The 13505-nt window shown below is 27.1% G+C and overlaps 2 protein-coding genes across 5 annotated transcripts; one reads left to right on the top strand and one right to left on the bottom strand.

The window, feature by feature from the left end:
• Positions 1 to 490: 490 nt before the first annotated feature.
• Positions 491 to 8314, bottom strand: LOC122712714 (glutamate [NMDA] receptor subunit 1). Of its 4 annotated transcripts, XR_006346402.1 has the most exons (18): positions 8199 to 8314; positions 7687 to 7864; positions 7117 to 7368; positions 6389 to 6583; positions 6196 to 6296; positions 5787 to 5960; positions 5038 to 5151; positions 4811 to 4952; positions 4272 to 4488; positions 4067 to 4201; positions 3776 to 3933; positions 3300 to 3534; positions 2822 to 2970; positions 2178 to 2335; positions 1915 to 2087; positions 1522 to 1775; positions 1246 to 1439; positions 753 to 867 (listed from the first exon to the last, which is right to left on the bottom strand). XR_006346402.1 is itself a non-coding variant. In XM_043932527.1 (17 exons), the coding sequence occupies exons 2-17, from the start codon at positions 7846 to 7848 to the stop codon at positions 625 to 627; spliced, it is 2862 nt and encodes a 953-aa protein (XP_043788462.1). In that variant the 5' UTR covers positions 7849 to 7864; positions 8199 to 8314; the 3' UTR covers positions 491 to 624. The 4 variants fall into 4 exon arrangements, 3 of the variants coding, with proteins under 3 accessions (XP_043788462.1, XP_043788463.1, XP_043788464.1); XM_043932527.1 differs by lacking the exon at positions 1246 to 1439 and having other exon boundaries at positions 491 to 867; XM_043932528.1 differs by lacking the exon at positions 1246 to 1439 and having other exon boundaries at positions 491 to 867; positions 3776 to 3930.
• Positions 8315 to 9373: 1059 nt separating this feature from the next.
• On the top strand, positions 9374 to 13327 carry LOC122712708 (monocarboxylate transporter 12). The gene is made up of 6 exons (XM_043932520.1): positions 9374 to 10414; positions 10751 to 10894; positions 11273 to 12191; positions 12259 to 12479; positions 12648 to 12965; positions 13202 to 13327. Exons 1-5 carry the CDS (start codon positions 9793 to 9795, stop codon positions 12824 to 12826), a joined length of 2085 nt encoding a protein of 694 aa, XP_043788455.1. The 5' UTR covers positions 9374 to 9792; the 3' UTR covers positions 12827 to 12965; positions 13202 to 13327.
• The last annotated feature ends 178 nt before the right edge of the window (positions 13328 to 13505 follow it).

Genomic DNA, 13505 nt, shown 5'->3' with positions numbered 1-13505 from the left:
TAAATGTTTTAAAAATATTTAAAAATTGATATATGGGTATATATCAATGCTTTCAATTATATAAATATATAATTAATAAACAATAATAATGTAAGGTAAAAATGTTTTAAAATATAATATATTTTTAGAAAAATTCATCGTATAACCATAAAAATAATTAAAATGATTATTTTTGTATATAGATACATATAATTTGAAAAATTCGATATGTATACAATTATGAAATTGTATAATAATATATATTTGATTATGGTTTATTGTTCAAAATTTTAAATAATAAAATATGATAAAAATTTTAAACAATATAAATAATAAATTATTTATATTAAATATTATTAAATATTTTTTCAATAATTATTGAAATTATGAATTATAGAAATTAACAAAACTTATTCAATAAATCATCAATTAAAATAATTTATATATGTTATTAATTAAAGTATATTTATTGAGCATCAAAACATTATCATATTAAAACAATAATTTTTATTATTGTATAAAACAAATCTTATTATTCTTAACACAATTATATGTGTCACATCTAACAAATTTTTCAGGTAATGATATATTTTAATATTTTATGATATACAAGTAATTAATAAATTAAGATAGAAATTAGTTTGTTTACACAATGAGATGTGAGACGTTTGCTGTATATGCAGCTGGCGATAATCTGATATCATCTGAACGAGGAATAGGACGTTGACGGATATCACTATCTCCTGGCCATGCTCGACCAGGACTTCGTGGAGTCACGTTTGATCTAGCTACCGTATCGACTGCTAAACTCACGGTTGTAGGATCGTTAAGGCCGTTACTTTGAATTCTTCGTTGAGCAGCTATCGAAGCCCGCAAAGTTTTCCGTTTCTGCATTTCAAAAAAAATCAAAAATCAAAAAATTAAACTAGATATAAATATTATCTTAAACAATTGCATTCATTTCATTGCCTTAACTAATGCTATTGTATTTGTATTGCAAAATGCAAAATGTATTATAAAAAATTAATGATAAATAGTGATATTTTGCGTTTCTATGATAATAATGATAGCTTTTTGCAGTAGCATATTAAAATCTAGAAATTTTCTTTCAATTTTTGTATATATTTTTTGTATATATTTTTGAAAGGAAAGATTAAAAAGGTAATATCATTATCAGTTTAAAGAAGCCAACTATATGATACAACATAAAAGAAGCAATTTTGGTGTAGAATACGATAATTATTTTTTTTTTTCATCGTAGCTTACATCTTCATTAAAAGTTAAATCTCATTGCATTGACATTATTATTAAAGCTTGCAAAGCGATGAATATTTGTGCTTTGATCTATAATGTTCGTCTGATAATCGTATTCTTTTTTGTTACTGAGATCTGTTAGAATTTTCTGCGTTGCTCCCCTAATTTGTCCTGGCTGCTTGCAATTTACTAATAAACATAGAATTCTGAGAAAAAAACAACGAAAGATATCGAACAGAAGAAAATCGGTTTCTGCTAAAAATTTAGTATATTCAAGTCTTTCTTTACCTCAATTGCACCTCTCCATTTATCGGCTGCATGTCTTGCTAATTCCATCTTCTTTTGCTTACGAATCTGATGTTTTTTATATGCTACTTCGATAATAATTAGTCCGATGCCACCAATAATTCCAACACCAACCACTATAAACACTCCGGCCATATTTTTTAGACCCAAAGTATTGGGAGCTTTTTCAAGTTGTTCGCATTGTTGTACATTACTTCGGAGAATCCAATGATTGTCAAGACTCTCCATAAATCCACCTAAAAATATATTATATATTTAATAATAATTGAAATAACAATTATTAATTAATATTTCTTTTTATTAACTTTAATATATGATAATTTTTGTATCATAAATTTTTAATTATTTTAAGTAATAATTTATATTAATTCTTACTTTCATGGAAGTCTAAAATAGCAAGAGTTACTGCATCTGCCCATAAAGAACCTTTTTGCAAACCAATCCCGTAGCCAGAACGACCAAATAATTCTCCAGCAGTTACTAATTCACAATCTTGAGCAGCTTCGAATTCTAATCGAGAACTATCCCAGATAAAAGCCATAAGTTTCCTAACATAATATAATTCTTAAGAATTATATTCTCTTAGAATTGCTAATGATATTTTATAGTAACCAGAATTTTTTTTTTTTTTTTTTTACCCAATTTTTATATCTCTAATAGCTTCTTCGGCAGTATCGTAATTGTTTGCTTCCATTGTACGATACATATTGGATAATTCGACTTGGCGACGGAAATACATGTCTACAGCAGAACCTTTTACCGTGGCACATGTAAGATTCTCCATAGTATTTCTAAGCTATAAATATATGCTATAAATATATGTATGTGATATTTTGCAGGTAATGTAATATCTTTGTTACTTTGACTAAAATCAATATTAACACGGTAGCAAAAGTAATAATAGCAATAATAGCAATAATCGATAAATGTACATATATATATATAAAATATTATAAAAATAACTCGGTAAAGAATTTAAAATTATAAATATTAATAAAAAAAATATTATAAATATAATGAAAAAATACACACAAAATATATGCAATATATTCAATATAATATTATTATATTTATTATGAACACCGTTATTAAAATAAATTGTAGATTTCTTTTTATTATTTTTAATATTTTTCTTCCAAATATCAAAGATTTATGTCAAGATTTATGTCTAAAGCACTACAGTTGAATATTGAATATTGTCATGGAACAATTTGGATATGTCAATTGCATTAGCATTTAAAAAAATTAATATCGATTTTGCTTTTATTAATTTCATTCTTACTCGAGCATCGTTGATACCAGTTAATTTCGTTTTTGGCCGTTCCAACACAAGAAATGCAGCTAAATTGGCAGTGTAAGAAGCAACGATAATCATCGCAAAACCTGCCCATACCATGCCCAACACTCGAGCAGAAAAACTCCGTGGAGTACCTATTAAATAAATAAAGTTAAATAAAATTTTAAAAATCATGCTCATTTATAGAAATTATTTTTACGCAACTCAATTTTTGCTTACAATCAATATTTTAATAATACTTTAATTAGCTTTAATAAAAATATTACATAGTTATAAATATATTCTATAATATTTAATATTATAGAAATCAGTATTATAAATTATAATTATATAAGTATTAAAAAAGGCTAATATAATAAATAAGTTTTTATTTTAAAAAATTTTTTTCATCATTTTCATGAATATATTACATAAATTCTTTTTTTTTGTCTGAATAGATTTTATTATAGAGAAAATGACGAACCTTCTCCAATTCCACTATTAAGAAGAACTCCCCAAGCGAACCAAACAGCGCTAGATAGATTCAGAGCATCCTCTTCGGTACCGTCAGTGTTTGCTAGCTTGAACCTCCCGAAAGGCGAAAACCGGTCGAGGAGGTACAAAACTAGAGCCACTACGTGCACCGATACCATTACCAGTATCCACAGAGTATTGCTAAATGGTTGTAAAAACGACACTAAAGTTGATGATCTTGATGGCTAAAGATAAATATTTTTTAATATTAGTAATATATTTTATAATCTTTTTATTAATCAATATAATATTAATTATTTATTCAAATAATTATTATTATGAAATATAATGTTAAATAATAAGTAAATAATAAATTTTTTAATTATTTTTTAAATTGTTTAATTTAGATTTATTTATTAAATTATTCTTTAATTTAAAATTAATTTTAATCATAATTAATTTGAAATTAGTTATTAAAAAATATACCTTCTTTTCAAGAATGGTGATGCCTTGATATTTAAATGGTTTACTAAATTCGATGAACTCAGCACGTTCTGGATTAATTGTTAAAGGAGCAACAATCATATCTGCTCTTTCGTTCACCAGTTCTCCGATGAGTCCAGTCCATTCCTTTTTTCCTCCTACTAAAAAAAGGTATTCATAAATTAAATATAAATCATCTTTTCATATCAAAGTTTACTTTTAAAAAAAGTGAAATCTTATATGTTTTATATTTTATTTCTTTCTATACTTATTTTATTATAATTTTATTTGCACCTGAATTGTTTTTGATTATGTAGTTGCCAAATTGTCCATCGGGAGATAAAGCCAAACTATAGGTAAAATTAATAGTCTTTGATAATTCTTTCAATAAATCCATGCAGTATCCTTTGCAGCAAAATGTTTTTGTAGCTGAAAATATTTCAATTAATGTCAATAATGAAAAAGATATAATATGTATTGTGATATTTAGTATTCTTACTTTCACCATCGGTGACATTAAAATGAGGACATAGAATCTCTTCTGGAAGACATGATTCACTGAATGCGATTTCACGAACATAAACAAATGGTTTTTCTTCAATAGTAAGCACTTTGAGATGCGTAGGAATCATGAAACCTTCAGGTTTAGTTTGCAATCGGCCAGGCCATGTTATATTCGATTCGTTGACACTTAATGTCATTTTTTCAGTACCATTCTACGATATGATACTGAATATCAATACTAAAGAAGTAAAAAGATATATTCACAAAATATTTAGATTTTAATATTTTAAAATATTAAATTAGATATTGAATTATAAATTAGATTATGTATGTATAAATTTATCATAAGGTATCATTATTTATTATATTAAAAATTGTGACAAATAATTCTTAAAGGAAAATATTATTCATTTTTTAAATAATTAATAATATAAATTAATATCTAAAGAAAATAATCATAAAAGAAACAATTATAAGTATAAAAAAAAGTTATGCTTTTATTATTTTATTATATTTATTTTTTTTTAATCTCACTGGATAAAAATATCGTCCAACGGAGACTTGATCACCATTCTCCTGAATATTAATTATGTCGTATTCCGCAAAAATACGATCTCCATTATCATCAAACGCTATTTTGCCAGTGTGACCTGATAATTCCTGTTTGCGGATGAATCTAAAATAGATTGAAATTGTATCATATAATATTAGTTAATTTATATTAAAAAATTGAAAAAGAAAATAGTAGAAATAAACCATACTCAAACAGGTTTTTGCCAGTTTCCCATATCGAGCCGGAATCTCCACAATTCTTCGGCGGTTCTGTGATTGATTTTGACTTGTTCATCTCTTGTAAAGCAGATGTAAGCACTATCCTGAAAATATATAATGTGTTAAATTATAAAAATCAAATTCATAAAATTTGCCCAATTCAAAATAATAAAATTTAAAATATTAAATTTCCTTTATTTGAATAATTTTCAAATTATATAATAATATAATTAATTTTTCAAATTAAATAATTTTCATGAACATTCGAGACTATTTTTATATTACCCAATCGAATGTTTGTTAACTACTAATTATATATATTTGAAATTGTTAAATTGTTTCACACAGAGGGATAGAGCAACGTTACTTGTGCACACATATGTTCAAAGCATATTCAGCATTTTGCTGAACGAAATATCCATTGGAAAGATGTGCTAAGAGAATATGTAATCCAGTGATCTGAAATCAATTGTACATTGCTGTGAAATCAAGATGCATGTTTCTTGTGCATTGCATGCAATTGTACAAATCTATATCAAACGAAATTTAAAGAAGGAAAACATTTTCCTTATTTGTTTTTTATAAATTTATTATGAGATATCTATTAATTTATTTTAAGCCTTTCCATGCGTGTATTCTTCTGTTTTTTTGGGAAAAGGTCTTTTCAGTAGTAATACACGAAACTATGGACAGTAATATACATGCGTGGATGTCTATATATGATTAGAAAAGAACTGACAGGCTATCTTTGATGTGAGCCGTCTCATTCTCCGCATTAATTAATTTCAAGCCAAGAAGACCTTCCGGTGCATTCGACGCATCTAAGGCTTGCTCTGTCACAATCCAAACATATCCTGCACCGGTCATGTTCATCATCGCAGCGTCTTGAAAGATAACACTTGCATCCATTTTTCTATTAAAAAATAAACGAATTTTTTTTTAATAATTAATAAATAAAATTTAGGAATTTAGAAAAGATTAAAGAACAATATATTTGTTGATAAAGGTATATAAGATTATTTTGTGTCATATGACAATATAATATTAATTATATTAATATTTATTATAATTATTTTAAATAATTTATAAATTTTGTTTTTCTTTCTTTCTAGATTAATATTATGTAAATTGAAATAATTAATACTTACGAAGCATATAAAAGATAAACTCTTGCTTGCGCGTTTTTCATTTCTATTAACTGTTGTGTGAAGCTATCTAAACCAGGTTCGAATTCAATCACAGACTCTACCTTTTAAATAATTTAATAATTCATAAAAATCAAATTTTTATTAAAAACTATTTCTATTTTAGATGGATATAATTTGATAATTTTATACGTACTTGAACCTTGATTTCAATATCATCCTCCAAATTTTGAGAAGTTGTCTGAAATCTTCCAAGTAATGCACGGCCATCTGTGTCCGAACTATGAATGAAGATCACTTTCATATAATTGAAATGTTTTAATAGTTCAACCCAAACATCTGTTTGATGTGAGTATGGTGGTACTGTCCTTAAGAATGAAACATGAATATTCTAAAAGAATAAGTATTAAATTTATTTTCGATTTTATTGATTTGGAATATTATCCAGAATCATTGTAGTTTTGAATATAGTTCATACATGATATATAGATATTTAACGTAACATACAATAATACCGATAATATAATACTAAAGTAATACTATTATAAGTAATCTTATTTGTATAGAACATTCTGGTGAATCGAAATTTAAAAGATAAAAACATGTTATGTTAAAAAATAATTTTTTACGAAATCTATTTTTATATTACTTTATATATATTTGGTTTCTTTCAAAATTTTATAATGTTTAATTATATTAAAATCAACATTACATATCATAAATGCTCGAATTACATATTAAACATGTTTTAATATAATATAGAAATTTTAATTATATTTTTTTTCTAAAGAAATTTTATTTATGTCATTATTTAATTTTTAATAATTTCAATATATGATATTTTCTTATATTTTCACTTTCCTTAACAAATATTTTTGATTTTCATAGAATAGAAATCTTTATTAAATCTGCTAATTGACTCACTTTGTCAGAGAATGCTGAGTCCCTCGAAGATATACCTATAACGGGTATGTGATAAAATCCACTTGTGTAAGAAACAGCGGCTGGTGACAGATCTCCTGTAAGGGGATGAGATACCACTACCGCATACACTTGTCTTTCTATCAAAGACTTGCATACGCTTAAAGCTGTTTTAATTGGATTGGAATCCATTTCAATTATTGTATGCTTATAAGTCACTCCTTTATTAACGTAGTTTAAGTTGAAATTTAATTCCTGGAAAACCAGGAAAAACGCGGAATTAATAATGATTAAATACTTAGAAATTTCCATTTCCATATAGATATAGATTTTCTATATAGATTTGTAACTATATTTGGTGTTTCATTAGATAAAATAATTAAATCTCATATTGAATTTAAACTTAACTATTTTGGATTATAAAGAAGAAGTTATATTAAAAAATTATGAAAATTTAATCAAATTGATTTAAATAATTTTAATAAAATATCGAAATGAAACAATCAATAAATATTTTAAATTATTGGATTTAATTTAAGAAAATTTTAAGATTTTTCTTTTCATATTACTTACGTTTAATGATTGTTCGAAACATTTTTTACTCTTATTATTGGAGAAAACACCGCCAATCATAAACAAAGTGGGATTGTTTAATTGTTGATTCGCAATGATATTATATATTTCATTGTTTAAAATAATCAAAGAAATAAATAATGCGATACTTTCGTATTTCATTATTATAAAAATTGACCTACAATAAAATATAGAAATGAATTTTATCTATTAATTAAAGTATTAAACAAAAAAAACTATATAAAATTATATATGTATGTAATGATTCATGAAAATTATATTACATTTTAATAATTACATATAATTATAAATATATGTTATAAATATACGTTAATACAATTAATTATATAATTATTATATATAATAATTAATTATATTACAATAAATTAATTATATTATAATAAATTTGATAATAGAAAAAAATTATTTTTATGAATATAAATTTTAAATACATATTCTTTTGAAATAATTATCTTCAAAAACATTTTGTTAAAGATCAAATCTGAACGTACCAGATCAGTGCAGAGTTCTTGATTGTTCACGTAATATTTGGGGATATATAGATTGGTTGATGATTCATTTGTTAATTGTTCACGCCCTTATCTAAATACACGATGAACAAATCCAGTGTTAACGATGAGCGCAAAAGTAGATCTGAGAGACAGAAGTCGGAGATTCATTGATCCGTTCGGATGCTGCGCACAGACTTCGTCCCCACTATTATAATATTAGGATGTTTTTCTAATTCATTTTTCAATCGATCTTTCCATTTCTTTCCAATCTTTTTCTAAATATAGATTTTCTTTGTTATTTTAATTTTATTATTTATTTTTTATTTTTAAAATCAATCAATTTGATTCAAATTTACATTTAATTTTCCAAATTTATTCATTATTATGAACTTGATTAATAATAAATATAAAAGTGCAGCATTCGCTGCATATATTTGTAGATCTTCTTAAATATTCTGAAATTTCATTTTTTTAATTTAATAAAAATTGTTTAATTTAATTTAATTTTTTTATTTTCTTACATTATGATTTATATTGATTTCTTATTGTAATAATTTATTCATCTATATATATATAAAATTTTATTAAATTAAAAAAGTAAAGAATGAATAAGAAATAATGCAAATTTTTTTTCTTGATAATATTAGATGTAAAACAATTTAAAAAAATAATATGTGATTGTATTGAACAACAATTCAGTTCTAACATAGTCTTTTTTCTTTCAGTCTTCGATATAAAGGAAAAGGAGAAATAGTTAGCAAAATTTAGAAGATCATCTTAACTATCATAACAACTGGCAACATCTCCTTCGAATCAATATTTTTTTAACAATTAGTATCGATCGACAACCTCTTTTTCATAAGATGTTCGAATAATTGAAGCTGCAAAAGAATAAAAAACACGCGATTTGGATGAATCGAAGGTCATTCTGTAAAAATTATAGGGTGGAAGCCTGCTGAATGGAATTACAAGTTAGAAACCAAGAAAAGGAAAAGTAGGTCGACTAGCAGGACAATAAACCGATAGGCTCTGCATTGTTTCCAAGCCACGTGGTGGTGATTACACCGTGAAATGCCAGTGCGTCAGTTGTGGCCACATATCGATCCCGTAAGTTTCCATTCGGTGGCGACCTCCTCTGCGTGCGCACCCTTTTCATTTCGGTTATTTACCAAGCACCCTTAGACCGAGTCAGGAGAACTTTGGAGAACGTGCAAATGGTGGGAAGGAAATCGAGGAAGCATAGATAACAAGAAAATTAAGTCGGGTGGACCGATTCTGATAAAGTGTGTATAACTACAACCAAGAAACTTAAAGATTTGAACAAAGAGAAAGGACGCAAAAATAGAGCATCTTGATTGACATTTAATAAGACGGATAGAGAAAAATATAGAAAACGTAGTGAAGAATACATAAATAGAAATATAGAACAATAGTGAAACAAAAGTTCCGTTTTTCAAAAAAAGAAGAAACATAGAAGAAGATAGTATAATAAGTAAAAGAAGACAGTTTGCCAGCTAAAGCAAACGAAGGGGAAGAAAAGTAACATAACTCCAATGTATTACGGTCCCCCTCGCGTAAACGAAGTTACAGAAATATGTCGTTACCACGAGAATGGTGCCTGCAGGATTCGGTCGAACGTGACGCTGTCGTACCGACGACAGCGTCGCAGGAGATGGTCGGCACGACTGTCATCGACGAAAATATGAATCAACAAAATCAACTGGGTTCCCTTTTGTCTATACATTCAGCACCCGTCTTCGATTTAAGTACAGGTGTGCCATCGCCTAAGAGACCAGCCTCTTTAGCCGTCCAGGCGACAGCAACCTCGACGCCAGTTGTACCACCGCATCTTCAAAGTCCAGAGACGATAGAGGACGAAGATAACGACAATCTCTTGACTATATCGAGTCTCACGGCTAGGCCGTTGATTGCCAAATCTCGAGAACTTCGATCAACTAAAAACTCTAATACGAAAAAGAAGAAACCTAAAAAAAGCGAAACGAAAAAAAAATCAAGAAATATCACATACGTTCCATTAGATGGTGGTTACGGTTGGATTATCGTATTCGGGGCGTTTTTTGTTCAGTTTTGGGTGACTGGACTTATGAAATCTTATGGAGTGCTATATGTTGAGGTGATGGAAACATTTAAGGATTCCTCAGCATCTGTCGCTTCTTGGATACCAGCTATTTTATCTTGTCTTTGTCTCGCACTTGGTAAGTAATTTTTTAAAAATTTCAACTCAGATATAAGTTGATTCTTAAGATTCTTTTCTAATATTTCTCACAATTTATTACTATTAGATAATTTTCAATAAAATGATTATTTCAAAAGAATATTGTACTTTTATAAACAATGATATGAAAATAATAAAAATAAATCTTTACAAACTTTTGGAAATATATTTGTAATATATTGATAAATATATTTAGATTAATAAAAAATTTATTAAACGAAGATTTTTTAAAAGGATAGATAATTTTTGAAATATGTAACAAAGCATGATATACATTCATATTTTGAAAATTAACATATGAATACTTCAAATACAGCTCCAGTGACGAGTATGTTGTGTCAGAAATACAGTTGTCGGGCTGTCGTTTTCGTCGGTGGATTATTTTGCGCTTTAGGATTAACAATAAGTTATTTTGCCACGAGCTTGATACATCTCTTTTTTACATTCGGTGTTTTGACAGGTTTGTAAGATTAACAATTAATTTTATTAAATTCTTTAATCATATATTTCCATCTATAATCAATTAAGAAGATATAGCAATGTTATAAAATATCATAAGTAATAATTGATGATATTCCTTTATTTTCCTTAAAATCATTTAAATCATTATTGAAACATTTTTATTTTAACTATTATATCGCTATGTCTCTCTAGTTATACGTACACCTATTAACTTACGTCATTCGATTACGTAACAAACTGCAGATTCAATAGAATAAGAAAAAGATATATATATGTATATTTATAATAATATTAATATTTTAATAATATTTAAACTGCGAACATTTGAAAATAAATATTTTTGGAATAATATTTATTATGAATATAACAATTTTAGGAATTGGTGGTGGTCTTTCGACAACACCAGGTATTATCCTCGTTTCTCAATATTTCGACAAGCATCGTGCCCTAGCAAATGGTATATGTGTATCTGGTACAGCAGCTGGTAGTTTTGTATTTCCACTTCTAATTAAGATTCTAGTGGATAATTTTGGTTTTCACGGTACCATTCTCCTACTTGGCGGTTGCATGTTGCACGTGTGTGTAAGTGCAACTCTATATCGGCCTTTAGAGAACAACTACGCGCCGGAAGATTTGAAGATACCAGAAAAAGAGGAAAAGGTTGAATATACAAAGGAATTAGAGTCAGCAAAACAACAAAAGTTAGATTTAATATTCGCTAACGACTCAACTGCAAAACATAATCTGTTGAACGAATTATTTCATCAGAACAGTGTGGTGACGGTCGAACTGACAGACAGCGATGAAGAGAAGGATGTGATGGGTGAAGGTCTCCAGATGAAACCAATCTCGAAAATACGTAGTTCAAGTATATTGCATAGTGTCGAAGATTTGTCGACCGATTCCACGTGTGTATACAAAGCCAGATCATCGTTAAGATCACTAAAGTCGTCGATTACGGTAGTATGTCCAGAACGAACTTCAATTCCTCAAAACGAAGCACAACTGCCGGAGGAAAAGAAAACATTAATGCAGAGAATAACACAATATATCGATTTATCTCTATTAAAAAATCCTCAATTCATCATGATGTGCTTTTCCGTTAGTCTGATGTCAACTGGGAGTCCATATATGCTCTATTATCTTCCGGCATATGTGCATGCTGCTGGTTATACAAAGTCAGAAGCTGGATACTTGGTAGCTATTTCCGCCGCGCTTGATTTATGCGGAAGATTAGGACTTGGATGGCTTTCAGATTTAAAGCTTTTTGATCGACGGAAAGGATATATCGGAAGGTATTATAAAAATGTATTTTTCTTTTTTATTAATATAATAAAAATATTCTATATTTATTTTTAATAGTGTTGTGGGTGCTGGTGTAGCAGTATTGGCAATTCCAATGGCCCATTCTTTCTATGTGTTGGCATGTTCCGTAGGCATGTATGGATTATGCTTGGGCTGTTGGTTTCTTTTGGTTCCCGTCCTTCTTGCAGACCAATACGGAACTGATAAAATATCTTCTACTTACGGTCTTGTTAGGATGTTCCAGAGCGTCGGAGCAATTTCTATTCCGCCTTTAGCAGGTACGACATTATTTTATTATAATAAATTTAAAATATAGTAAATATTGATTACAATTAAATATAATAAAGATAAAAATACTTATTCGATATTAATTTACAAAATATTGTTTTAATTATTTAAAATGTAAACAGCGATAATAATATTAATATTCAAATATTCAATTTCAGGATACCTACGCGATGTAACCGGAAGTTACTCCGTATGTTTTCTATGCATGGGCACATGCATGGTTATGGGAGGTCTACCTCTACTTCTGATTTTTAACGAAGTATCGAATTCATCGAAGATGACTGTTAATAATGTCAAGAACAATAACTGTCAAGGAGAAGCGATTGCAAAAAAATAAAGATATTTTGCGAATGTGATTGAATGTGTAATAGAAATCTAATAAATCACCACATTTGTCGCTACAATTATTCCACTATGATGTATTAATTGGTTCAGTGTATTCGAAACGTTTACATAAAATACCTCGTTTGCTGCAGGTAAGGGTAATTTTTGTAAGTTTTTATAAATGCATATCTCTCTTATTTTATTGGTAAATGACATTTTCATTTATATTCAAAGTAAAAACGAAGAACAAACATTCTTATACATATACATATATACACAATATAAAGAATTATTTTAAAAAAAATTGATTTATATTTGTAATTTGTCTTATATATCACATTAACACTATGTACATTATATTTACATGTTACATTATGATTATTTGTAGAGAATGAAGAATTGCGGCAGATCCTGCGATGAAAGAAATAATCTTAGTAGGAAATACATATTTTTCATACAAACAGATGTAATTAAACACAGTGATCTTTAATAAAAATTGTATTCTTTTCATTAATATAATATTATTTTTTCTACTTTGGAAGATAATTCAACATTCAAATCAATACTCAAAAAACTTTAAAAATCTCAAAATGGCTATAAAAAAAAATATATATCTTTTATCACAAATTATATATAATTTTATTAATAAATCTATCTATAATATATATTATATATATATATTATATACATTA

The sequence above is a fragment of the Apis laboriosa genome, unplaced genomic scaffold (assembly GCF_014066325.1).
Source record: "Apis laboriosa isolate Shangri-la unplaced genomic scaffold, ASM1406632v1 scaffold204_cov149, whole genome shotgun sequence".
Classification (NCBI taxonomy): Eukaryota; Metazoa; Arthropoda; class Insecta; order Hymenoptera; family Apidae; genus Apis; species Apis laboriosa.
The sequence above is the reverse complement of the archived record's forward strand: the minus strand, read 5'-3'. Positions and strand labels throughout refer to the sequence as shown.

What these genes read in the sequence shown, in the direction of transcription:
- LOC122712714 (XM_043932527.1), bottom strand. Translation starts at nt 7,848, where the DNA reads ATGAAATACGAAAGTATCGCATTATTTATTTCTTTGATTATTTTAAAC. An exon ending in ATATTGAAATCAAGGTTCAA is followed by an intron (nt 6,297 to 6,388) that starts GTACGTATAAAA and finishes ATTATTTAAAAG; the next exon opens with GTAGAGTCTGTGATTGAATT. An exon ending in TTGGACGATATTTTTATCCA is followed by an intron (nt 4,489 to 4,810) that starts GTGAGATTAAAA and finishes ATCATATCGTAG; the next exon opens with AATGGTACTGAAAAAATGAC.
- LOC122712708 (XM_043932520.1), top strand. Translation starts at nt 9,793, where the DNA reads ATGTCGTTACCACGAGAATGGTGCCTGCAGGATTCGGTCGAACGTGAC. An exon ending in TTGTCTTTGTCTCGCACTTG is followed by an intron (nt 10,415 to 10,750) that starts GTAAGTAATTTT and finishes CTTCAAATACAG; the next exon opens with CTCCAGTGACGAGTATGTTG. An exon ending in CGGAAAGGATATATCGGAAG is followed by an intron (nt 12,192 to 12,258) that starts GTATTATAAAAA and finishes TATTTTTAATAG; the next exon opens with TGTTGTGGGTGCTGGTGTAG.